Source organism: Gadus macrocephalus, chromosome 21 (assembly GCF_031168955.1).
Source record: "Gadus macrocephalus chromosome 21, ASM3116895v1".
NCBI classification, from domain to species: domain Eukaryota; kingdom Metazoa; phylum Chordata; class Actinopteri; order Gadiformes; family Gadidae; genus Gadus; species Gadus macrocephalus.
In genome coordinates this window covers 8,602,960-8,628,435 of record NC_082402.1, presented here as the reverse complement: position 1 = coordinate 8,628,435, position 25,476 = coordinate 8,602,960, and the positions used below count along the sequence as shown (strand labels likewise).

The 25,476-nt window shown below is 45.4% G+C and overlaps 4 protein-coding genes, 1 long non-coding RNA gene and 7 other non-coding genes across 12 annotated transcripts; 1 reads left to right on the top strand and 11 right to left on the bottom strand.

Annotated features, from left to right (window-relative positions):
* Nucleotides 1–331: 331 nt before the first annotated feature.
* LOC132450336 (ribonucleoside-diphosphate reductase subunit M2-like) lies at nt 332–3,029 on the bottom strand. Its single transcript, XM_060042421.1, has 6 exons — nt 2,967–3,029; nt 2,371–2,482; nt 2,149–2,282; nt 1,856–1,960; nt 1,440–1,553; nt 332–878 (listed from the first exon to the last, which is right to left on the bottom strand). Exons 1-6 carry the CDS (start codon nt 3,027–3,029, stop codon nt 726–728), a joined length of 681 nt encoding a protein of 226 aa, XP_059898404.1. The 3' UTR covers nt 332–725.
* On the bottom strand, nt 1,049–1,187 carry LOC132450456 (small nucleolar RNA SNORD94). Its single transcript, XR_009523841.1, has one exon. It is a non-coding gene; the product is annotated as a small nucleolar RNA SNORD94 (small nucleolar RNA).
* On the bottom strand, nt 1,670–1,808 carry LOC132450455 (small nucleolar RNA SNORD94). Its single transcript, XR_009523840.1, has one exon. It is a non-coding gene; the product is annotated as a small nucleolar RNA SNORD94 (small nucleolar RNA).
* LOC132450457 (small nucleolar RNA SNORD94) lies at nt 2,577–2,715 on the bottom strand. Its single transcript, XR_009523842.1, has one exon. It is a non-coding gene; the product is annotated as a small nucleolar RNA SNORD94 (small nucleolar RNA).
* A 165-nt stretch (nt 3,030–3,194) lies between the features above and the next one.
* LOC132450454 (small nucleolar RNA SNORD94) lies at nt 3,195–3,333 on the bottom strand. The gene has a single exon (XR_009523839.1). It is a non-coding gene; the product is annotated as a small nucleolar RNA SNORD94 (small nucleolar RNA).
* Nucleotides 3,334–3,459: 126 nt separating this feature from the next.
* LOC132450335 (ribonucleoside-diphosphate reductase subunit M2-like) lies at nt 3,460–5,441 on the bottom strand (the record flags this gene model as incomplete). The annotated part of the gene is made up of 8 exons (XM_060042420.1): nt 3,460–3,699; nt 4,001–4,105; nt 4,294–4,427; nt 4,516–4,610; nt 4,694–4,827; nt 4,947–5,063; nt 5,157–5,197; nt 5,324–5,441. Coding segments are annotated over 8 exons (969 nt in total), but the record flags the coding sequence as incomplete, so codon positions are not given.
* Nucleotides 3,815–3,953, bottom strand: LOC132450507 (small nucleolar RNA SNORD94). The gene has a single exon (XR_009523887.1). It is a non-coding gene; the product is annotated as a small nucleolar RNA SNORD94 (small nucleolar RNA).
* A 3,399-nt stretch (nt 5,442–8,840) lies between the features above and the next one.
* LOC132449442 (ribonucleoside-diphosphate reductase subunit M2) lies at nt 8,841–12,526 on the bottom strand. The gene is made up of 10 exons (XM_060041083.1): nt 12,225–12,526; nt 11,953–12,021; nt 11,480–11,620; nt 11,236–11,352; nt 10,988–11,121; nt 10,818–10,912; nt 10,596–10,729; nt 10,314–10,418; nt 9,898–10,011; nt 8,841–9,362 (listed from the first exon to the last, which is right to left on the bottom strand). The coding sequence occupies exons 1-10, from the start codon at nt 12,315–12,317 to the stop codon at nt 9,210–9,212; spliced, it is 1,155 nt and encodes a 384-aa protein (XP_059897066.1). The 5' UTR covers nt 12,318–12,526; the 3' UTR covers nt 8,841–9,209.
* On the bottom strand, nt 9,533–9,671 carry LOC132450506 (small nucleolar RNA SNORD94). Its single transcript, XR_009523886.1, has one exon. It is a non-coding gene; the product is annotated as a small nucleolar RNA SNORD94 (small nucleolar RNA).
* LOC132450505 (small nucleolar RNA SNORD94) lies at nt 10,128–10,266 on the bottom strand. The gene has a single exon (XR_009523885.1). It is a non-coding gene; the product is annotated as a small nucleolar RNA SNORD94 (small nucleolar RNA).
* On the top strand, nt 12,435–15,143 carry LOC132449443 (uncharacterized). The gene is made up of 2 exons (XR_009523580.1): nt 12,435–12,550; nt 13,303–15,143. It is a non-coding gene; the product is annotated as an uncharacterized LOC132449443 (long non-coding RNA).
* Nucleotides 14,451–20,206, bottom strand: klf11a (Kruppel like factor 11a). Its single transcript, XM_060041082.1, has 4 exons — nt 20,019–20,206; nt 17,177–17,431; nt 15,872–16,904; nt 14,451–15,594 (listed from the first exon to the last, which is right to left on the bottom strand). Exons 2-4 carry the CDS (start codon nt 17,420–17,422, stop codon nt 15,299–15,301), a joined length of 1,575 nt encoding a protein of 524 aa, XP_059897065.1. The 5' UTR covers nt 17,423–17,431; nt 20,019–20,206; the 3' UTR covers nt 14,451–15,298.
* Nucleotides 20,207–25,476: the final 5,270 nt, after the last annotated feature.

Here is a 25,476-nt window from a genome sequence, read left to right as displayed (position 1 = left end):
AATGTGCAGGGACCCTGAATTAATCGAAAAATTTATCAAATAAATAACAAATAACAAGGTTAACAATAGGTGCAGTCCTTAATCAGGTCGGGAAAAAGGAGCTGTTGGGGCTTTGGGGACGTTGGGAGCGGAGGGGGGGGGGTTGAGGGTACGTCAACTTGTAAGCGTAGTACCTACGTCACCACACCCAAACTTAATTGGTGGCATAGAGTCTCATATTAGCGATGCCATGATTTAAAAACACGACCACGCAGCAAGTAATACATTTTATTTATAATGCACTTTATATTCAAGAATCTCAAAGTGCTTCTAGTAAAGTAAACTAGTAAAGTAAAACATGGGACAAATTTTATTCATATATCTAAACCACAGTAAAACTTCACAAGTTAAAAAATTAAAACACGCTGAAGTAACACACAAGTTAATAGATTCATCTTTAAAACTAGTTTGCAATGGGGAGCACTACTGGTAGCTGCAATTTGGACGAGTGCAAGTTTGAAATGTCACAGCAATGAGGTAGAGTCTGTAAAATATAGAGTTCTAGGCACCACAACTAGCCTCCCCAAGAGCAGCCGTTCATGTCATACAACCGCCATCTTGCAGGAGCTCCAAGTGTACACCACATAAGGGGCACCAACATAACTGATGTTTTGGGCGCCATTTCAAGTACAGTGGGACCCAATACTCTCCTGCATAAAATGTCAATATTTCTGTTCCGGGGCTTCCTAGAAGTCAGCGTCTAGTCTGAAAGTGTTGTCCGTGGCACCCGACATGACCCCCATCCTTTGGTACTCTCCCACACGCTTCTCGAAGAAGTTGGTCTTCCCCTCCAGGGAGATGTTCTCCATGAAGTCGAAGGGGTTCTCCACCTTGTAGATCTGAGTGACAAAGACCGCAACGTTTAAGCCACAAGCTAATCAGCTTTACATATCCCAACATTTGCTTACGTCAATACATAGCTAAAGTTAAGCACCGTTTTAAAATGTCCCATATTTGATTACCCAGAAACTCTACATTAGACACATGTTCAGTAGTTCTTTGACCCGGCTTTGCTCAGACCAGCGTCTGTATCGTGCTGACCCATCCCCTGCCAGTAGGCCACATGCCCGCCGACAGAGGACCCAGGCCAGCACCCAGCCCCCATTACTGGCTGGGGTCCGTACCCCTGCGCGTCTCATCATGGCAAAGCCTTCACCCTTGTTACTACCTTATGCAGACTTGCATCCTCAGACCATTTGTGGTAATTTTATCTTGCAGTGAATTCAGATACAGCTCATGAAGTTGCACATGGTAGTTGTATGACAGCTAGATCACCTGAACCAAAACAGTTATGGTGCCCGTTTTTCTGACGCGTTAAATGATGAAGACTTGAAACCTAGCGGAATATTTGGCATGATTAACATACACCATACGTCGCCAATGGCCTGTGGACTCTTTACCTTGTTGAATCCAAGCTCCAACATCAGTCTGTCCGCCACAAACTCAATGTACTGCTTCATCATGTCACAGTTCATCCCAATCAGCTTCACTGGCAGGGCTACGGTCAGGAACTCCTGAAAACATAATTGGTATTAGTTTGTGATAAGGGGGCTTCATTATTCAAGCCAAATGACTGGAACATGCCATGTTCAAAGTTGATATTTTGCCACATGAAGTTCTTTGACCCGGCTTTGCTCAGACCAGCGTCTGTATCGTGCTGACCCATCCCCTGCCAGTAGGCCACATGCCCGCCGACAGAGGACCCAGGCCAGCACCCAGCCCCCATTACTGGCTGGGGTCCGTACCCCTGCGCGTCTCATCATGGCAAAGCCTGTCCTGTTCACTATTATACTTTACTTATTTCCAACAAACAAACCTGCTCAATAGCTACTGCATCCATGATGAGGTTGGAAACCGTCTTCTCAGAAGGCTTGTTTACCAGATGTTTGAACATCAAGCAGGCAAAGTCGCAGTGAAGTCCCTGAGAACAAAGTATAACATTTACAAAACCATTTAGTTAGAATTTCCTTGTGCTTTGAAGAAGCAGAATTAGCTAGTTCAACTAGTTTCATATTCTTGTGCAAGCATTACAGCAAAAATATACAGACACTAATGCTACTAGCCTGAAGGCTTTTCCTACAAGACATCCGATGCAAGTGATGTCCTCACCTCATCCCTGCTGATGAGCTCATTGGAGAAGGTCAGACCGGGCATTAGCCCCCTCTTCTTCAGCCAGAAGATGGAGGCGAACGAGCCAGAGAAGAAGATTCCTTCCACAGCAGCGAAAGCGACCACTCGCTCACCTAGATGAACAAACGTGATCAGTAATGTGGTCCAGCAGCCATAGCTTTAGTGTGGCGTAATGAATAGTGTTAAGAAATGGATGCTTACCAAACTCTGCATTCTTGTTTCCAATCCAGTTCAGGGCCCAGTCTGCCTTCCTCTTGACACAGGGTAGTGTCTCGATAGCATTGAAAAGGTAATGCCTGAGAGAAAGTTGCTTTTAGATGGTTTTTTGAAGGGTAACGCAATATACTGGACATTACTAATTACCCAGAAACTCTACATTGGACACATGTTCAGTTCTTTGACCCGGCTTTGCTCAGACCAGCGTCTGTATCGTGCTGACCCATCCCCTGGCAGTAGGCCACATGCCCGCCGACAGAGGACCCAGGCCAGCACCCAGCCCCCATTACTGGCTGGGGTCCGTACCCCTGCGCGTCTCATCATGGCAAAGCCTTCACCCTTGTTACTACCTTATGCAGACTTGCATCCTCAGACCATTTGTGGTAATTTTATCTTGCAGTGAATTCAGATACAGCTCATGAAGTTGCACATGGTAGTTGTATGACAGCTAGATCACCTGAACCAAAACAGTTATGGTGCCCGTTTTTCTGACGCGTTAAATGATGAAGACTTGAAACCTAGCGGAATATTTGGCATGATTACATACACCATACGTCGCCAATGGCCTGTGGACTCTTTACCTTGTTGAATCCAAGCTCCAACATCAGTCTGTCCGCCACAAACTCAATGTACTGCTTCATCATGTCAGTTCATCCCAATCAACTTCACTGGCAGGGCTACGGTCAGGAACTCCTGAAAACATAATTGGTATTAGTTTGTGATAAGGGGGCTTCATTATTCAAGCCAAATGACTGGAACATGCCATGTTCAAAGTTGATATTTTGCCACATGAAGTTCTTTGACCCGGCTTTGCTCAGACCAGCGTCTGTATCGTGCTGACCCATCCCCTGCCAGTAGGCCACATGCCCGCCGACAGAGGACCCAGGCCAGCACCCAGCCCCCATTACTGGCTGGGGTCCGTACCCCTGCGCGTCTCATCATGGCAAAGCCTTCACCCTTGTTACTACCTTATGCAGACTTGCATCCTCAGACCATTTGTGGTAATTTTATCTTGCAGTGAATTCAGATACAGCTCATGAAGTTGCACATGGTAGTTGTATGACAGCTAGATCACCTGAACCAAAACAGTTATGGTGCCCGTTTTTCTGACGCGTTAAATGATGAAGACTTGAAACCTAGCGGAATATTTGGCATGATTAACATACACCATACGTCGCCAATGGCCTGTGGACTCTTTACCTTGTTGAATCCAAGCTCCAACATCAGTCTGTCCGCCACAAACTCAATGTACTGCTTCATCATGTCACAGTTCATCCCAATCAACTTCACTGGCAGGGCTACGGTCAGGAACTCCTGAAAACATAATTGGTATTAGTTTGTAATAAGGGGCTTCATTATTCAAGCCAAATGACTGGAACATGCCATGTTCAAAGTTGATATTTTGCCACATGAAGTTCTTTGACCCGGCTTTGCTCAGACCAGCGTCTGTATCGTGCTGACCCATCCCCTGCCAGTAGGCCACATGCCCGCCGACAGAGGACCCAGGCCAGCACCCAGCCCCCATTACTGGCTGGGGTCCGTACCCCTGCGCGTCTCATCATGGCAAAGCCTGTCCTGTTCACTATTATACTTTACTTATTTCCAACAAACAAACCTGCTCAATAGCTACTGCATCCATGATGAGGTTGGAAACAGTCTTCTCAGAAGGCTTGTTTACCAGATGTTTGAACATCAAGCAGGCGAAGTCGCAGTGAAGTCCCTGAGAACAAAGTATAACATTTACAAAACCATTTAGTTAGAATTTCCTTGTGCTTTGAAGAAGCAGAATTAGCTAGTTCAACTAGTTTCATATTCTTGTGCAAGCATTACAGCAAAAATATACAGACACTAATGCTACTAGCCTGAAGGCTCTTCCTACAAGACATCCGATGCAAGTGATGTCCTCACCTCATCCCTGCTGATGAGCTCATTGGAGAAGGTCAGACCGGGCATTAGCCCCCTCTTCTTCAGCCAGAAGATGGAGGCGAACGAGCCAGAGAAGAAGATTCCTTCCACAGCAGCGAAAGCGACCACTCGCTCACCTAGATGAACAAACGTGATCAGTAATGTGGTCCAGCAGCCATAGCTTTAGTGTGGCGTAATGAATAGTGTTAAGAAATCGATGCTTACCAAACTCTGCATTCTTGTTTCCGATCCAGTTCAGGGCCCAGTCTGCCTTCCTCTTGACACAGGGTAGTGTCTCGATAGCATTGAAAAGGTAATCCCTGAGAGAAAGTTGCTTTTAGATGGTTTTTTGAAGGGTAACGCAATATACTGGACATTACTAATTACATTTGTTAGACCCCACCTCTGAGCGGAGTCCTTGATGTAGGTATCTATGAGCAGGCTGTACATCTCAGAGTGGATGTTCTCCATGGCGATCTGGAAACCGTAGAAGCAGCGGGCCTCGGTCACCTGAACTTCCTGGCTGAAGCGCTCCACCTAGTGGTCACAAAATAGAGACTAACCGGTCAGACCCGCACACAAAAGCAATGTTTCGTTGCTGGCTTAGGTTTAAACAATGTTAAGTTTATTGGTCAATTAAAAAAATGCTTGTTTACCAAGTTCTCATTGACTATTCCGTCGCTTGCGGCGAAGAAGGCCAGGACGTGGGAGACAAAGTGCTTCTCCTCGTCCTTCAGCGACTCCCAGTGCTGCAGGTCCTTCGACAGATCGACCTGGAATAAAACATTCTTAAGTAGGCCTATTGCTTAGGCCATCATTGACGGAAACGATCAGAACGAAGTTAATTAAACTAGAAACATGCCCACCCCATTATAATAATGGCACCATAAAACTTCGACAGATCGACCTGGAATATAATTAAAAATAGTTCAAGTATTGAAGACTATAATAAAAAATAATCGGTAGGCCTATTCATTTAATTAAAAACGCATGTAATAAACGCCATGCACTCTGTACCACAGGCACAAGTTACCTCTTCGGCCGTCCAGAAAGAGGCCTCCGCTTTCTTGTACATTTGCCAGATATCGTGGTACTGGATGGGGAAAATGACGAATCGCCTGGGGTTGTCCCTCAGGAGAGGCTCGTCTGCGTTACTCGTCACGGACTTTTTAACCTATAACCAAACAAAAGATGTACGAGATGATATACATTGCCGTAAGGATAGTACACCATTAGGTAGTTATAACTTGAAGCATACTGGTGAAGTTATAACTACACCAGTGTATAGCATACTTTGATTGTTTAAAAAAAAAAGCCTCATTCAAGTTAACATGGATCCTTCATTTAAAAGGGAGTTGTGTACCACCATAGTTAACTACAGCTGTGCATCGTTTAGACTTCGCGCCGGATTTGCGGCAAACACGAAATGTCATAAAACCGTTTTAAAGGTCAATCTGGTGTTCACGTAACTAATCATGGATAGTTAGATTGTTATTTTACGCGCGGTTCTGGACGCCAGGACGCGGGTGCCGTTTAGACTCGGGGGCTGAAAATGCACAAACACAACGAAGGTCTTTAACCAGAAATGCCTAAAGCCTCTTACAGGTTATGCCTTTTGTTAAAGTCGGTAATCAGACTCCATTTCAGATTACTTTCAGGTCGCGTTAACGTAATTCAGGGAATGGCTGTACATTTAGCAAATTATTATTTTTATGGGTTTCATGGATATTATTTGAGCTTACCGTGTTTTCCTTGTCCTGTAGAGAAATGGTGTTCATTTCGGAGGATATAATATTTACGTCCTTCTTGGAAAGTGGAGACCCTGTCGCAAGCATGGTTATTAACTTGTAGGACTGACTTGTTGACAGTAAATATAAAGAAATAAGATTACAAAAGTTTAAAACTCTTAACTAAAACTTTTCTATGTAAGCTACACAAAACACACTGTGGCATGCAAAGGCTTGAATGACCGTACGGTACCTCGGGTTCTGTGCTCCTATTTATAGGGAGCTTGACGACCAGGGTCCTGACCGCCTCAGCCAATAAGGTTCGTCGAACTTGTTTTACACGGCTCTTCTTAATGCTGTGGAACGCCCCGTTCACTTGCATGGGCCCTTCACAACATCCGGCGGTGATGAAATATATAATTCTATACTATTCTAGACTATTTCTCTGCTGATCAACACTACGAACAGTGGCAGATTTGGCAAATTGGGGGCCCAAGGCGAAGATATGTATGGGCCCCACCTCATTCGATCTTTAAAAGAGAACAGAGAAAAAAAATTACAGACTGAATGGTATGGGGTCAGAACAGTCTCATTAATAATGAATGCACAGAGAAGGATTCACAAATGTAATTTTGTGATTTATAAATAAATAACTCTCTTTTCACAAATAGATTTCAATACACATGCAAATGGATATCGGTATGTATAAATGTAAAATAAATCCATAAACAATGATAAGTTTCACAAACACATTTCTGATCCACACACAAATGTGTCTTGTTTTAAATAAATGTAATATAAATCCATAAATAATGGAATTAAAAAAATATTTGCAATTTTCATCAAAAGGTATTTGGATGTTGTTACATTTATATTAGTGGTGGGCCGTTATCGCCCTTAACGGCTGCGTTAACGCGAGACTTTTATCGGGCGATAAAAAAAATATCGCCGTTAATCTATTTTCAAAGTTGGGTTGGGAGCTGGGCGTAGGCGTCACTTACGCTGGACGCGTCCCCACCAGTTTTCGTTAAAGGAGTAGTTCGGAATTTTGGACATAGGGCCTGATTCCCAAGTGAGCATTGGTATTCTATATCACTGGAGTGGAGACAGTTTTCAACACATTTCATACAGTCCTTCTAGTTGCAGAGTTCGCTCGTGCTAGGCTAGCGCAAGTCAACGGGCAATGCTAGCCTGCTATTAAAAACAGTCTTACCCACTCCACAGTACACCCGAGGTAAATCAATTATAACGACAGACTATAAATCTAAATGTCTGTTTATAGAATAATGTTAAGTAAAAGTTAAGTAAAGGTTAAGTAAAGGAGGCCTAAAGGTTAGGAGATTTGACTATTCGTAGAGGAATTGGGACACAGCTAAGGAGTCTCACCGCGTCCGCCATCTTGTCGTCACGTGACAGCACTTGGACGTTGGATGTCCATGTCCCACAGGCTGCAGCGAGACCTTACTCGGTCTGAGCGATCGCAGTCGCATTGTTTACCGACCATGGAAGTATAAGTTAACTTCATAAATATGAAAGATTGCTATATAAAATATAATACCAACATAGTAAATTTATGTTGGCCTAGAAAACAATACAGTTCAATGATTCCATCCAACTATTTACGAAAAATGCTATCAATCATTTATATACATATAAATAGTTACATATCGATCAGCAACGAGGTTGGAGTAGCCTACCTACATAAATATTTGTAATAGGCCATCACCAACATTGTTAACTGTCATACATAGCTACAAAAGCAGATGAAAAAGTAAATACTAACACAAATGAAATGTTTATTAGGCTATTAACAATATTATAAAAATGATACCGTAATGCACTCACATTGTCTTTGGATCTTTTGAATAAATTAATCAATAAATGGTGAATCGCAATGATCGCAAGCAGATTAACTTGAGTCTTTGAGCAGCAGCTGAACCAGTCTATAAATCCCTTTATCACAAACACTTTGATAGTCACCACAGTCCCTAAAAAACGTCATTCATGTTAAGTTAAAGGAAAAATCTCGGACACAAGTTAACGGAGCCGTGCACTAGGCCCTCTCGAATGCCAGGCCGAAAAAATAGTTTCACGACTCCTTTCAGCTGCCCACCCATCCTTTTCCAGGAAAAAAAAAACATAATACGGCTAATAAAACGCTTGAGGTGGCGCTTTGAAAAGAGAAAACTTACATTTTTAGTACATGGCATAAAGATAATGAGCGTTTGATTGATATCCAGACATTTTTTGCAGAGACACATTCCTGTTCCCCACTTGTATTGGAGTGAACTAAGATATCTTCTTCTGGGCCCCTTGAATTGAGGGACCCGTCCACAGCCCGCTTAAACAGCTGCAATACCAGGCTTGGCTGCTGAGCACTGTTCCTGGGGGCTTGATGCCAGCTGAAAGGAGTCGTAGTAAACAAATGTTTCGAGAGGGCCTAGTGCACGGCTCCGTTAACTTTGTGTCCGAGGTTTTTCCTTTTACTTAACATGAATGACGTTGATGTTTTTTTTCACCACTCTATAGAACAGAATGTTCGGTGCATTGAATAGTGTGCATTCAGTGGATGACAAGTTGAGTTTAACTAAACAAGCACTAGGACTATCCAGAACCTGCGTGCATGAACTTGGGGTTGTTGGTAATGTTTGGATATTTATGCAACAGATTTCTAGTTTAATGAAACTGGTCTGCAGAGCCAGCCAATGGCATGGGACTAGAAAGTGGGTGCGAGTGTGGTACCATCGTCACCACACCAAAGATAATTGGTGGCATAATCCCACATTAGTGATGCAATGAGTTAAAAATATGACCAGGCAGAAGTTAAAATTGGAAAAACTTTATAAATATAAAACTGTACAGCAAGAAATCACAATTGAAAAAATAAAAAACACTAAAGTAATGCACAAGTTAATTCATCTATACAACTAGTTTACATGGGGAGAATTATGGGTAGTAGCTGCAAGAATGCAAGTTTAACCTGGCACAGCCATGAGGTCCGATCGGTAAAATATAGAGTTCAAGGCACCACGACTAGCCTTCCGCCCCAAGCGCAGCCGTTCATGGCATACAACCGCCAGCTTGCAGAAACTCAAAAAGTATCACATAAAGTGCACCAACATAACTGATGTTATGGGCTCCATTTCAAGTACAGTGGACCCAAGACTCTCAATATTTCTGTTCCGGGGCTTCCTAGAAGTCAGCGTCTAGTCTGAAAGTGTTGTCCGTTGCACCCGACATGACCCCCATCCTTTGGTACTCTCCCACACGCTTCTCGAAGAAGTTGGTCTTCCCCTCCAGGGAGATGTTCTCCATGAAGTCGAAGGGGTTCTCCACCTTGTAGATCTGAGTGACAAAGACAGCAACGTTTAAGCCACAAGCTAATCAGGTTTACATATCCCAACATTTGCTTACGTCAATACATAGCTAAAGTTAAGCACAGTTTTAAAATGTCCCATATTTGATTACCCAGAAACTCTACATTGGACACATGTTCAGTAGTTCTTTGACCCGGCTTTGCTCAGACCAGCGTCTGTATCGTGCTGACCCATCCCCTGCCAGTAGGCCACATGCCCGCCGACAGAGGACCCAGGCCAGCACCCAGCCCCCATTACTGGCTGGGGTCCGTACCCCTGCGCGTCTCATCATGGCAAAGCCTTCACCCTTTGTTACTACCTTATGCAGACTAACAACCTCAGACCATTTGTTTTTCTTATCTTGCAGTGAATTCAGACAATGGATGACAGCTAAATCACTTATACCAGAGTCAACGTTCCTGTTTTTCAGACTCAGAAAGAATCGAAAACTAGGGGTTTATGTCGAAGGATTAACATGCAACAGTCGTTACCAATGGCATCTGAATACAGGGGGCACTCTTTACCTTGTTGAATCCAAGCTCCAACATCAGTCTGTCCGCCACAAACTCAATGTACTGCTTCATCATGTCACAGTTCATCCCAATCAGCTTCACTGGCAGGGCTACGGTCAGGAACTCCTGAAAACATAATTGGTATTAGTTTGTGATAAGGGGGCTTCATTATTCAAGCCAAATGACTGGAACATGCCATGTTCAAAGTTGATATTTTGCCACATGAAGTTCTTTGACCCGGCTTTGCTCAGACCAGCGTCTGTATCGTGCTGACCCATCCCCTGCCAGTAGGCCACATGCCCGCCGACAGAGGACCCAGGCCAGCACCCAGCCCCCATTACTGGCTGGGGTCCGTACCCCTGCGCGTCTCATCATGGCAAAGCCTGTCCTGTTCACTATTATACTTTACTTATTTCCAACAAACAAACCTGCTCAATAGCTACTGCATCCATGATGAGGTTGGAAACCGTCTTCTCAGAAGGCTTGTTTACCAGATGTTTGAACATCAAGCAGGCGAAGTCGCAGTGAAGTCCCTGAGAACAAAGTATAACATTTACAAAACCATTTAGTTTGCTGAAGAACTTCCTTGTGCTTTGAAGAAGCAGAATTAGCTAGTTCAACTAGTTTCATATTCTTCAAAACTATACACACTAATGCCACTAGCCTGAAGGCTCTTCCTACAAGATATCCGATGCAAGTGATGTCCTCACCTCATCCCTGCTGATGAGCTCATTGGAGAAGGTCAGACCGGGCATTAGCCCCCTCTTCTTCAGCCAGAAGATGGAGGCGAACGAGCCAGAGAAGAAGATTCCTTCCACAGCAGCGAAAGCGACCACTCGCTCACCTAGATGAACAAACGTGATCAGTAATGTGGTCCAGCAGCCATAGCTTTAGTGTGGCGTAATGAATAGTGTTAAGAAATCGATGCTTACCAAACTCTGCATTCTTGTTTCCAATCCAGTTCAGGGCCCAGTCTGCCTTCCTCTTGACACAGGGTAATGTCTCGATAGCATTGAAAAGGTAATCCCTGAGGGAAAGTTGCCTTTAGATACGGGTAGCTCAATATAATGGACATTAAAATTTAACATTTGTTACACCCCACCTCTGAGCGGAGTCCTTGATGTAGGTATCTATGAGCAGGCTGTACATCTCAGAGTGGATGTTCTCCATGGCGATCTGGAAACCGTAGAAGCAGCGGGCCTCGGTCACCTGAACTTCCTGGCTGAAGCGCTCCACCTAGTGGTCACAAAATAGACTGGTCAGACGTGGCAATACTTCACCGCTGGCTTAGTTTAAAACGGTGGCCTATGAATTATAGTTTATTGGTCATTTTAATGTTGCGTGGCTTACCAAGTTCTCATTGACAATGCCATCGCTCGCCGCGAAGAAGGCCAGGATGTGGGAGACAAAGTACTTCTCCTCGTCCTTCAGCGACTCCCAGTGCTGCAGGTCCTTCGACAGATCGACCTGGAATATAATTAAATAAATAGTTCCGTAAGTATTGTAGAAGATTAAAAAAAATCGGTAGTATCAATTTAATTAAAAACACATGTAATAAACTTCATGCCATCTGTGTACCACACGCATAAATTACCTCTTCGGCCGTCCAGAAAGAGGCCTCTGCTTTCTTGTACATTTGCCAGATATCGTGGTACTGGATGGGGAAAATGACGAATCGCCTGGGGTTGTCCCTCAGGAGAGGCTCGTCTGCGTTACTCTTCACCGGCTTTTTGGGCTACACGCGCACAGAAAGATGAGTTATAGACCGATACTTTGCAGTCACCATTAAAGCCGGTATACAAATTGTCATACGTTTACTATAATTGGATAGTTTAAGAATAATGTAAAGCTCAAGTTAACATGGATACTTGTTTTATCGTGCGTTGTATACAATGGGGTCACTTTACCATTGCGAATTACAACTGTGCATTGTTAAGACTTCGCGCCGGAATTATGGCGAACACAAAATGTCAAATGAGCGGTTTAATGCTCGAAAGGTGAATATAATGTACACGTAACCAATTACGGGTAGTTTTAGATTGGCATCGTTTTAGAAAGAAGACTCACCTCAGCGTCGTCGAATATTTTACGCGCGGTTCTAGAAGCCAGGATACGGGTGCTGTTCAGACTTGGGGGCTAGAAGGCAAATATAAACACAACGAAGGTCATTATCCAGAATTACCAGTTATGGCTGAAAATGGTGAGCAAAGTTCAGTAGTCAGGCTCCATTTCCGTTTACTTTTCAGCTTAAGATGACCCGATTGAGTCACTATCGCGTTTGAAGAGTTTTGCTTATCACCATTACTTTTACGGGTTTCTTGGACATTATTTGAACTTACCGTGTTTTCCTTGTCTTGTAGAGAAATGCTGTTCATCCCGGAGGACATAATGTTTTCGTCCTTCTTGGAAAGCTGAGAGCGTGCGTTAAGCATGGTTACTAGTTTGATGGACTGACTTCTTAAAAATAAATATGAAATAATAAAATTACAAACGTTTAAAACTCTAACCTAACCTTTACTATGTAAGCTAGGTACATTAGACAGATACGCGGGATAGAAGGCAAAGGATTGAATGAACATAACCCTCGCTTTCTTTGCCTGTATTTATAGGGAGATTGGCGCTAACCCAATGACGACCAGGGTGCGGACTGGCATCAGCCAATCAGGTTCGTTGAAAGCCTTTCGCGAAAGCGCACACCGCGGGAGATTCAAATGCTTTGTTAGCGCCAAGTGGTTACAAAACCCAAAAAAGTGTTACGAAAGGGTAAAACGCGCCCTTATGCAAGTCTTTAAATGTAGACAATAGAACCTAAGATAATATAAAAGACTGCAACGCCATCGTCTAATATGACAACTGTTTGAGAAATGAATTTCAGCATTCTTTAACCACGTCGTTAAATAACATCGTTTTCATTTGCCTAAACAGCTGGTAGTTATTTCATATATAGTCACTGAATAAACTTGTATGTTGATGGGCATTGACATGTCTAAATCGTGGTATTTGCTAACAATGCTTTTCCCGCCGTCTCGCTCTTTCGATTTTGCAATAATGTGCCTTTATTTACTTGACGTCTCGTCACATCGATCAACAATTCATTCACATCATGCATGAGCATCTGAATCCTTATTTCATAACGAATTTGGCCTTTTCAAGAGAAGCCAAGTCGGGTATGCCACTGTTAAGACAGCTAACAGATTGGCTTGCAGTTTCTTAATAAAGCCATCGTCGAAGGATCAATTGTTCCTTGCATGTTACGTTTGAATACAAGCGATTGCGTCATTCTGCCACGCTGGTCAGATATAAACTATATCAGCCTAACAATTACCCACTTAAGGTATTATTTAGTAGCAGCTGTTATTGTTCGCTGCAGTCCTATTCTAGTTCCGGGGTCTAAAGCGCGCTTCTTTGTTTCTGCAGAGAGAGAGGAGGGGATACCCAGTGGCCAGGAGGAGTCGAGCAATGCAACATTCAAGCAAACCCTTTCACGATGACGTTATCGAAAATGTATATCAAGAGTTTGGATGTGAGGCACTGTTAAGCAGTGCTTTACACATATAGTTAATAGCGCCCTTCTAACAGATGACGACTGCAGAGTTGGATTTTAACAAAGAACTGCATTTAAGTCTGTTGAACCGTGTTTCATTTTGGCCTTTTGCTTTGCAGGGATACAAAACTTTTGGCTATTAATCATCGTCCTTACATTTTGGGCTTAATATCCTGGTAATAATTATTCTGTCTAACTCGCGTCATCTCTTTCCACCTGATTTTATAACGAGCTGTGCTGTCAAATGAAATGATTGTTTTAGAATGTTTTCCCTTAGACCTAATAGCTTTTTTATTCAGATCAATCAAGGAACATCTATTGTGTGCGTTTGAGTAACACTGAATAACTATTTCAGGCAATTACTTTTTAATAATAAACCTGTGGATTTTTATTTTCCAACTGAGCCATGCGTGTAAATATACTGCGTTATCATTTTCAGCCACTAAGCGGTGCTGTAGCAAAGGATCTAGATATTTCATTGCGCTACAGCGCCAAATTTTTACCGTGGTTGAATGTCGGTCAGTAAGGCAAATGGGCGGGTGCTTAGTCAGCCGTTGACGTGAACAGATCTCCCAGCTCATCGTCGTCGCATCCCATTGGTCACACCCCCTCAACGCTTGAATGCCATTCGTTGAGCTTTGTTACTGGGTGGTATGGCAAGACCAGCGAGGCTGGAGGAGGCTGCTCTTCACCGAACAATAAGGATTTAGAGGTTTTCAGTTTTTAATCGGTGAATATCTTTTGCCGATTTTATTTATGTATTGTATTTATCTTAAAACGCAAGTCTATTGTATTACTATCGTTTTCTTCTGATTAAATACATGTGTTATTGTCTTGGTTATATTGTGGCTCTCAAATCCTAAATCTTCGATTCAGATACATTTATATTCAAAACAATTTCTAGATGTAATTTCTCTTGTTAAGCACTTACCATTGCTGTTTTGCATGAAAAGCCCTCGATAAAATTTTATTGATGAGGACATTGATATGTTTAGTGAAAAAGAGTTACTCAACAACATGACAGATTTAGTGGTGCATTTTATTACAAAAGCCATATTCTTAAACATTGCTTACAGGCAAGTATTCAGAAATGGGATTATTTTGATAAAAGATGTTATTAAGAATAACATTTAATATGAGGTATTTTCTTACTGGCGACACTATAGGCCAAATTAAACTATCAAAAACAGCACTTTTAACAAAAGTTTATTAAATAATATTGTATAAAGCAAGATGGTAGGTAGTATCACAGTGAGGAATACTGTCCACTGATATTTTTAAAATATCAATAAAATAATTAATGTACTATCAATAAATGCAGAATGGAATACACATAACATTCATATAGATATCAATACATGTACATTATTTACAATAGCAAAAAAAGAAAAACATTTGGCTAATAAAAGCACAATACAGAGGCTTTGGCAAAAACAAGAGTGCATACATTTGCTAAACATGACATAAACATTGAGTAAACATGATTACCTGTATGTAAAGAGTACAAAACAAGCATAATACAAAAAAATCCAGTGCAATGTCAGTTTTGTCTGTGAATTGTCCATGACTCATAGCAGCCTGGTCTGTATGTGTCCTTGTTCTCCATGTGGTTGGTGAGAAAAAAAATGTCCTGAGCAAGCTAAACTGCCTTCCCGCTGTTCCAACATCTTTTCCCATTCCTGATCCTTCAACTGCCAGTTGTGATATCAGTTATTTCAGTTATATAAAAAAGTACGGGCCATTGAGTGGCTGGGTCCTATAGCTGACGGATACAGCTGGAGAAGATTTACAGACAATAGCCAGGCCCGGGTGGATCTTTACCAGTATTCCCCACCTGGTCGCCTTATAGTCTTTATATGTTTTTTTTAGTTAGTTTGTGCTGGGCACCAGAACGCCGACAGGATGCGGAGAGGTCCTGGCCTGGGTCTTGGGCAGCGGCATTTTGTTGAGGTCACGCGTTTCGGTTGGCCACGACGACGCCCTCTTGGTAGTGATGTGGCGGCGGGCGTGTTTCGTCAGGTGGTCGCTGCGCATGAAGCGCCGCTCGCACACGTTGCACACAAACTTCTTCTCTCCGGTGTGCGTCCGCCGGTGCCGGGAGAGTTCGTCGGAACGTGCAAACTTTTTGTCGCAGCCCTCCCAGTGGCAGCTGAAGGGTTTTTCACCTGAAGAAGAAACCCGTCGTCGTTAACAATATGATGATAAAGACACACTCCTCAAGGGGATGACACAGTGCTCAATTCACATTTTAAATGGGTTGCCTTCTAATATGCCAGCTAAAAATAACCGTTGAAGCCTTGGACTTTGTACTTTATGGAAAATATATTGACTGATTTCTTATTAAAAATGTATGTTCGTGCAATAGTGTAAATTAATAAATAATGCCGAAATAGATTGTATAAATATAAAAAGATCGTTGAAATCTGTTGCGAGGCCACTCACCAGTGTGGGTTCGGAGGTGAGCCTTGAGGTGGGAACTCTTGAAGTACGTCTTCTTGCACCCGGGGAAGTTACACACGTAGTTCCGCCGGCGGGAAAAGTCGGCCTGCGACGGGCCGCCGTTCTGCCCCGTCGCCATGTAAACAGGAGCTGGCGCAAGGGGGAGGAGCTTGGTGTTGCCCAGGGTCATGACCTGCTGTGCGCCCTGGGGGGCCTGCGACACGGAGCTCTGGGGCACCACGAACATCACGGTGCCCTGGGTGACCGAGGAGCCCACTAGGAGCTGCTGAGGGAAGGAGGGAGACGACTGGGGCAGGATTGGCTTGGGCCCCCCTGGGGCCTGAACCTGCACTGGAGCCTGGACGAAGGCCGAGATCATCCCGGACCTCCCCCTCACCGGGTACACCTGGCACAGGACCGGGGAGCTGGGGAGCGCGGCTGGGGGGGAGGGCGAGGGCTGGTAGGAAGACACCGAGGGGGGCGAGTGAACCAGGGAAACCACAGAGGAGGAGGAAGAGGAGGAGGAGGAGGGGCTCTCGGGAGACGAAGGGAGAGAGCCGTCCGAGGTGTCCATGGCGCACGGACCCCTGGCCGTATCCTCTTTGATCTGGAAGATCTGGAGCTGTGGTTGTGGGGCGGGCCCCGCGGAGCAGAGGGTCCGCTGTGTGGGGCCCCCCGGATGCTGGCAGGGAGAAGAGGCCGGGGCCGTTCTGTGGCTGGGCAAGGAGCGATCTGCGGTGTGTCGGATGACGCTGGTGACCATGGCCCTGCCAGGGGTCATGGCCGGCCCCTCGGCTGAACCCAACTCAGAGGGCTCCGATGTCAGGGTGCTGCCGGGATAAGGCCCCCGGCCCAGACCCGCCTGTGGGGGGCTTGTGCGAGGGAGGGGGCCGGAGGAGACCCGGGGCCTGGGCAGCACTGGCCTGGCGACGGTGCTGCTCACAGAGGAGCAGGAGGTGGTGGTGGTATTGAGGATAGTGGTTGTGGTTGTGGTGGAGGTCTCGGAGAAGCTCGGACTGTGGGGTGGAGTCATACACTAGAAGAGAGAAGGACACCGAAGATAGAGAGTGTGACCCACAGTTTCTACGTGATTATAGGTTCATAAAGGCACACAAATACTCAATCAATCCAGGGGAAAACAAACAAGGTTCAGTACTTGCTGTTTTCTGATTGGATCAAATGAGTAATTTAGACTGATCCAATCAGAAACAATGCTACTGTAGTGCCCCTCGTTTCACCAGAGGGGGTGCCATTCATATGCATGAATGGAAAGTGCCTGGTGGCTCTATGACAGTGATTTTCCCTTACCAGGGTGGAAAGTGCAACAAGGTCTTTTGGAGTGTCTGCCGCTTCCGGTTGCAAATGGATGGAGTCGCATGAGTCTGAGGTGGGGGTCAGCGGGCGCGGCTTGTGTGACCCTTGACCCCAGAAGCTCATGCTGACCAGGGCCTCGGCTGCCTCCAGGTCGTGGTACTCCACGGTGCCGCTGCTGCAGCTGGTGGGCCGGGCCACCCACCGGGCCGGCTCCATGGTCAGAACCGCACGCTGGTGCATCAGATCAGCCTGGAGGGGACACAAGATGACATCGCACGTTAGCCCAATTCTGATTGGAGAAGGATTCTTTCCTTTCCCTATTCCTTCACTATTCTGTAATCATGCAGACATGTTTAAAGTGACTGACTCTCAGATGCACCAATGAGCAGGTAGGGGTCATCTTGCTCAAGGGGGCATCCTAATTAGGATTTTGGGGGTTCGAACCCTGGACTTATTTTAGCTGGGATTGAAAAAACCCTAGACAATAGAATACCTTCCCTTTATTTACAAAGGAAAGGCCTCGACCGAGTGTCAGATTCAGATCCGGCTGAGTACCCTAACAGGCGGGACTTTGGCGAAGAAAAAAAAAGGAAACCACTTCTCCCAAGGGAGAAAGTTTGTGAACACAGAGAGCAAACACGCCAACTCCACACAGAACGGCCCCCGGAGCCGGGACAGCGCCTGAACCCAGAACCAGGGGGCTGCCATAGGCGTGTGACTTCCACTGCACCACCGTGTCGGTGGAGACGGATCCAGATCCTTGTCGTCATACAATCCGCCCAAAGTAACAGACAAACCCTTGATGGAAACCAAAAAAAATAACAAGAGTCCGGAGCTCAACAGCTGAAACAACTTATTCGACTTATTAAAAAATACGAGCAGCCATTTCCTCGCTCAGAGAGAAATCCCCAAAGTCTGGCTGCAGATGGCAGCAGACAACCCTAACAAAGCCCTCCACATTCCCTCCACACTGTTTTGATTCTGGTTCATTTGAGGACACCGAATGATTGAGGGAGGCAAACAATGACTTACTACGGGTTTCCGAAGCCTAAAAAGCCCATAAAGACACAAATCTACTCACACCGGATATTGATGTGGGATTACGTGAGGTACCTATCAGAGCCACCTATTACATGTCATGAAAGTACATTGTGTACCTTAGACCACTCCACCATCATGGTGACGGCCAAGCCCTCAAGACTCCTGTTGTTCACACACCCAGCTGAACTGTTCGCCTGTCCACACGTTAACCACCCCTGTTAGGCATGCAGCTTAACTGCACCTGGTCTGGTCGATATACCATGGCCAATACTGTCTGTTCAAGGAGCGAGAACAGGAGGGAGAGGAAAAGAAGAACAAACTTTTGTATACTCCCATGTAGCCTTACGGGGGTATTGGGGGGGGGGGGTTGATTGGGAGGAAGGGGGGAGTGTCATTTTATTGCAGTGACGGCATCGGTGTGGTTGGTCCAGACTCGTGGATGCCAATAAACAACAGTGCTGGGCTGGGCTATAGAGGAGGGGGTGGGGTTGAGGAGAGGCTATCTGAGGTAAAGTCCCTGGTAAGCAGCACAGCGGCTGGGGCGTGTGAGGGGAACAAAAGCTTCCAACCTCCACACACACCGTTAAGTTGGCTGGCATCTGGTGAATGCTCAGCTGTACGGGGCGAAGCCCAGAGAGGGGGTGGGGGGGGGGGGAAGAGAGCCAGAGGGAGACCTCGAGAGGGGGCCCTTACTGCAGTAGTACCATGAGACCGCGGGTACACCCAGTGTCTCGCATAGCGTTGGACTTGGTGGGAGAGGGAACCTCCCATCACCCAAGAATAGACACGAAAGCTGTGTGCCAGATCACCGAAACCGCCTCCCGTACCTCGCGCTAACACACACACACACACACACACACACACACACACACACACACACACACACACACACACACACACACACACACACACACACACACACACACACACACACACACACACACACACACACACACACACACACACACACACACACACACACACACACACACGAGCGTGCCAACTCGGCACGCACGCAGGAAGGCACGAACACTCACTCACGCGCACACAATTAACATGCATAGACCGCACGAGCGCAGAAGCTCGCACCAGGAAGTAGTTTGGAAAACAAAGTAAATCTGTTCTACAACACATCCATCTCTATCTCGATTAAACAATGCTGATGGTAATTTGTGTTAATGAAGCCATACCAAAATAGGACAAATAATAGACCAAATACCAGATATTGTATCCATCTATGCCAATATCAATTCTATAGACTGCCAATATCAATTCTATAGAGATTCTATATTATTTTCCATATTCCTGCGTTCAATACGAAAAACATTACAACATGTCAGCAAGCAGTTTTGGTTTCTGGCATGTGAAGCATTCTACAACACTTGTCATCACTCTTCCATTACAGAACCACATCATAGTATAACGTGTATCCGCATATTGAGCAACCTATTTTACGTTGCTTTTGCAAAACAGTATTCTACAAACCAACTTTAATACAGTGTTTCAATGATGCAACTGTTTGGACTTGATAGTAACGCTCTGATTCCCCCCTCTGATCTCCAGTTTGGTGCAATAAATATGTGACCTTAAATAAACTGGCAGCACCAACCAAAAAATACAGTTTTTGTGTTAAAAAGCGCGTCTAGAACATATTTCACCGTCTCTGTATAGTTTGCCAATTATGCATCATTGTTTAAATAAAAACAGCCAGTTTCTCTGCTATCACACTGTTAACAACTTAATTCAATATAGAGTGAACACAAAACGTACAAAATAGTCAGTTTAATCCACTTACCTCACAGGACCTAAATGGTGTAGAAGGCTACTTTGCGCCGTAAAAGTGGGCATACAGAGGTATTAATACAAACTACAGAAGAGGCTAGTCAATAATAAGCCGCGAGCCTCTTCTAATAGCGGAGACTGGCTTCAGCTGAGTGAATCAAACGAGGCGACGAGAGAGGGGAAAAAAAACACAGAAACAAAATTCAGAGCAGTCTGGCGGGTGGTAACATGTTACCAATCAAAAACAAAGGTGTAGCGGATTCGGGCCAATCGGGGGAAGGGCGCTGCGTGATCAGGACGTGATCGCACTCCCATTGGTCACATCGGGGTGCGTGGCTGTTGGGGGGCGTGCCGCAGGAGTCAGTGGTGTCAGAGTAAACCCGCTGAACCCGGCGCGCTGGAACTGGGGGAAAGGTTGGAGCGGCGCGAGCAGGCGGAACCGAGAGACACTATGCACGCGTCTCGCTGCCGTTGCCAAGAGCGCGCACCCCATGCGCAGAGTGGGACGGGCGTGCGCACAAAGAACGGGACTAGTGGAAATACTGTAATAAGGATCGGGCTGGTTGACAGGGTTCATTTCAGGATATAAACAACGCACGACTTAAGTCTGCATTACTGACTGCCTGGCACGCTCTATTTTTTATGAGTAACATATCCCTGTAAGTAGGTGGCTGTCACGTAAACAAGCGGGAGAGTAGGCCTATATGAAGCTGTTATTGAATAGGAAGAAAGTCTAAAAACAAAAGGTTGAGCACGACGTCAACTCATGCTTGATGCATGCAACAACCAACTGCGAACAAACGAATAATAATAAAAATCATTGGCCTGAGCGCTATGCTAAAACGACTGTCTATCGTCAAGTCATTATGTAGCCTATTAATCGACGTGTCTATCGAAATCAATGTTTTAAAAATACTAGATTGCTAATCAATAGATTTATTTCACTGTTTTATGTATTTTGAACAAAAGCTCTTTCTCGTCATGTCACTTGCACCAACAAACTTTTAAAATAAAATAAAACACCCTAGAAATTATTAAAGAAAATAGATTAACTGTGTTAATTAATGTTAAATAGTCTTGGAAATGACAATCTAAACATGGCAACGACGGCTGCCAATTCAGCCGTTCATACTACTCAGGCAAAAAATAAAGTGTTTTGTGAGAGGGGGAGAGACAAGGAAAAGAGAAAATATGTTGAGGACCCAACGGACGAAAATACAAAAAAAGGCAACGATTCCAAACATATTTTCTCATTGTCTTCTTCCTGTACGATTTTCCGGTCTCTTGTGATGATATACCACACACACAACAGACGCTAACATGTGCACGAGCCCTCTCTCTGACACATACATACACACACACATGCACGAGCGCTCTCAGACGCACACCACAAACACACAAACGAACGCGCACACACGCGCACATAGAACCCGCCAACCCGTGTCCGCCTCTCCCTTCTCCCTCCTCCCCAGCCAATCAGAGAGACGGGCCACGCCCCCTTGCTCACCCCCTCCCCTTGGCTTGCAATGAACTCAGGGACTCCTGTCTCTGCTCGCGCTCAGGTTGTAAACAGCCTCTTCTATGAAGAATTCCTGGGCGGGGACAAACGAGGGGAGCCGAGCTAAACCCCCACCCAAGCCTCCTCTTCTCCCCCACAGCCCACTCACCCCCTAACACCCCCAACCCCACACCACCCATCCCCTCCCCCTCTTTGTTGTGGCTGCACATTAACCCCTTAAAGGAGCCTATGTGATGCATCAGACTGAACACACACACAGTGATATGCACACACACCCATACACACTGATGCACACACACACACACACACACACACACACACACACACACACACACACACACACACACACACACACACACAGGGTGCAGTGTGTGTGTGTGTGTGTGTGTGTGTGTGTGTGTGTGTGTGTGTGTGTGTGTGTGTGTGTGTGTGTGTGTGTGTGTGTGTGTGTGTGTGTGTGTATATCGGGGGTAGTTCTACAAGGCCAAGAGAGCCAACACCACTTGTATAAACATAGCTCGGCTGCGGTTGTGTGCGTGGGGGGAGTTGGGTGTGTGTGTGTGTGTATGTGTGGGTGTGGTGGTACTGTATACGTGAAGTGGAGGTGGGGAGGGTGGGGGGAGGGGGGCGATATCTTTGTGAGAAGCCATTGGTGCCGTGTGTGTTGGGGGGGGGGGGAGGATGGATAGAGGGAGGGAGGGAGGGAGGGAGGGAATACGTCACTCTAGTCTCCGCTCCAGCGAGACAAAGAGGTAGTTGATTCCCCGCTGGCTGTGCTGGCCGAGCGACGCAGGGCTCCAGCGGGCGTACCCTAACCCGGCACCACCTCCGCCGTGTGCTGCCCGACCCGCGGTGCAGCACCGCGGGTCGGGCAGCACCTCCACGCCTCGGACGCAACCCCGTCCCCGCTGCCCTTAAATTACCATCTCGTCGCAGCGACAATGGCTCTCCTGCAACCATACACACACACCCTCCACCACACACACACACACACACACACACACACACACACCCTCCACCACCACACACACACACATACACACAAACATACACACGTGCTCCCACGTTATCATGGCTTCACCCGCAGCCTGGTGAGCCGTCGATAACGGGCCGAGCGTGTTCTATACATTCCTGGGAGGGAGCGCGCGAGCGCCGCGGCGCTCCATCTACAGGAAGCAGCTAGGTGGGAGGGGAGGGGGCGCGCCGGGTCTGGTGTCGGAGGGGGCATCGGGTTTGTTCGCTTTTCCTTTTTTTCCCTCGGTTCAACGGGGTGAAGGAATGAAAAAAGGAAAACACACGGAGCCTGCCGTAAAAGCCGTTTCCAGGCAGAAAAAAAAACCCAGGCAGACTCCTGCTGCAGCAGGGAAAAATCTGAATCAAAGTCTCTGATTCTCTCTCTCTCTCTCTCTCTCTCTCTCTCTCTCTCTCTCTCTCTCTCTCTCTCACTCTCCTAGTCAATCACTCAATGCCTATCACTCTGTCTCCCCCTCTTCTCTTTCTCTCAGTGTCGCTCTCCCCTTCCCTGTATCTCTCACTCTGTCCCAGTGTCTCTCTCCCCTTCCCTGTATCTCTCACTCTGTCTCCCCCTCTTCCCTTTCTCCCAGTGTCTCTCCCCTGTATCTCTCACTCTGTCCCAGTGTCTCTCTCCCCTTCCCGGTATCTCTCACTCTGTCTCTCTCTCTCTGTCTTGCTGTCTCCCTGTGGCGCTCTCCACCCTCTCACTGCTGTCTCCCTGTTTTTCCCTCTCCCTCCCTCTTCTATTTCATCGCTCACTCTGGCTCCCTATTACTCTCTCCCTCCTCCCTTTGGCTAATCTCTTCATCTCTCTATTTTTTGGTTGTCTTGTATGCTCTACCTCTCTCCTCCTGTCTGTCTCTCTCTCCCTTTCTCTATCCCTCTAAATTCATGTCTCTCTCTACCTCTATCGTGTCAATCTCTGGCACTTTCTCTCCTTTCTTTGTCTTTCATTTTTGTTGCCTGTCTTCCTCTTCCTCTCTTATCCTCACACCACCTCCAACGCTCTCTCCCACTCTCTCTCCCTCCTCCCTTAACTCTTTGGCTCTCTCTCTCCCTGTATCTCTCTACCAGCTGTTTGTGGGATGAGGTCAGATTTGGTGGTTTTCTACCAAACTGAGTTCACCTGCGTTAATGCTCTCTATTCACACAGCAGCATACAAAATACACATTCGACTGGCGCCGACATCTTTTTTTTAAGGCATATTCCACTAGTAAATATGCCTAAACACAGACAGACTTATTATATAATTGTGAAAGTACTTTGTCAACAGAACATATATTCGACACATATTCGCAAACTTAAATGCTTCAGCGACCCGTGAACGCTTTTATCATGGAATTTGGAATATTGCAATTGGATTACGTTTAATATTTGAGTTTGTGTTTTGTTTATTAAAATGTATGCCATCGGGTAAATGCAAAACTATTGTTTTGGAGGAGTATTTTTCTTATTGGTTTTCTGTTACTACTTGATATGGGCTTGTTATTAGGCTTAGTTAACCAGAGAATGGGAATTTATCCATTGTTCCAACTCATGCTCTTGTTGTTTAATCAAGCAAACACTCAAGTCATGTTTATCTATGAGATTTTACAGAAAATCTCCCCAAAAAGTGTTTTCAATTAACTAGTTCATTGTGTATCACTTGGTATAAAACCACATATGTAACAGCTGGTGTAAACACTGTAAAGAGGACCCAATTGCACGCCACAGAGGCAATCTCGGTAAGGGTTTGGTACATGGGGTAATCAGTGAAGAGATCAGGCAGAATAATCTGGCCATGAGAAGACAAAGGCGAGGTCAGGACCGAAACTAGCGGAGAGCCAAAACCAGAAACCAAAAACCATCATAAAATCAACATGACCAACATAGACATAGACCCCTGTCCAAAACATATGCCGTCACAGAATAGTGCAGCCTATTGTGAGGGCAGCCCTTGAATTCTCCTTCACATCTTTCCTTGACCTCATCACATTTTCAATTGGGGTCAAGGGAAAGTGGTTAGGAAAAGGGCCTAAGATTTGGACTATTCGAACGAGCCCTAGACTTAATACACTAGTGGAGGATAATGAGGGACATGTGAAACTTACCAAGGCAAGGGTAGGCAATCAGAGGCAGGAACACACAAGAGCAGGAAGTGAAGTAACTAAGGAACCGGGCGAGACATCACAGCATTTCAATGACCAGCATTCATGCGCCAATTCCAGGCCTTTTAATTTTCTTCTTTGTTTGTTTCTGTTAAACACATAGGCTAAGATAAAAATGTGTCATAGTATGGCACATAGTATATATATAATCTCGTGGCATCCAGCACGAGGGCTCTGCAGAAATGGAACATAGTATTTATAAGTATGAAAAATAAGAATTGCTGTATTTTCTTGACCTTGGGGCCTATTCCGCCATGTTGCACCGCAATCTACAGTAGCCCACAACGGAAATAGGCTAGGATAGTTATCGCATCTTTTACGTCTATCTTAAATGGAATCTATGACATATAGTTTTACGATTAAATGACTAAATATTAATTAAAAATCTATCAAGGAACCTCGTCGCTTGACACTTTGCTACTATGCTGTAGTAGAGGATGACGTAATTGTACAGAGCAGTACAGGCAATCGTAGCTTGTCGCTGGAAGGGGAGAGGGGGGAAGGAAATTCAGTGGCTTGTAATCGGCAAGTTCATCTTTACTCACAAGAAACAATAAGTTATTTTTACAACGGAACGGAACCTGTTGATAATGTGTTCCTCTTCATGTCCTCCCATCTCTACAGTGTGCACTTTGCTTTCTAACTATACAAAAACAGGCCCACACATAGGCTACAACAATAAAAAATCGATGAAATAAAATAAAAATGCAATTATAATTCACATTTAAGGAAATTCCATTTCAAAAACAGGCCGCTCTGCTGCCGTAGCCTGTTGCGAATGCCTGAACTC

Coding starts and splice junctions, on each gene's coding strand:
- LOC132449442 (XM_060041083.1), bottom strand. CDS start 12,317: ATGCTTAACGCACGCTCTCAGCTTTCCAAGAAGGACGAAAACATTATG. Junction 11,353..11,479: donor CTTTCTGGACGGCCGAAGAG/GTAATTTATGCG, acceptor ATTATATTCCAG/GTCGATCTGTCGAAGGACCT. Junction 10,913..10,987: donor ATCAAGGACTCCGCTCAGAG/GTGGGGTGTAAC, acceptor ACTTTCCCTCAG/GGATTACCTTTTCAATGCTA.
- klf11a (XM_060041082.1), bottom strand. CDS start 17,422: ATGCACCAGCGTGCGGTTCTGACCATGGAGCCGGCCCGGTGGGTGGCC. Junction 16,905..17,176: donor TTGTTGCACTTTCCACCCTG/GTAAGGGAAAAT, acceptor TCTCTCTTCTAG/TGTATGACTCCACCCCACAG. Junction 15,595..15,871: donor TCACCTCCGAACCCACACTG/GTGAGTGGCCTC, acceptor TTTCTTCTTCAG/GTGAAAAACCCTTCAGCTGC.
- LOC132450336 (XM_060042421.1), bottom strand. CDS start 3,029: ATGATGAAGCAGTACATTGAGTTTGTGGCGGACAGACTGATGTTGGAG. Junction 2,483..2,966: donor TGGAGCTTGGATTCAACAAG/GTAAAGAGTCCA, acceptor AAAACCATCTAA/AAGCAACTTTCTCTCAGGCA. Junction 2,283..2,370: donor AAACAAGAATGCAGAGTTTG/GTAAGCATCCAT, acceptor TTGTTCATCTAG/GTGAGCGAGTGGTCGCTTTC.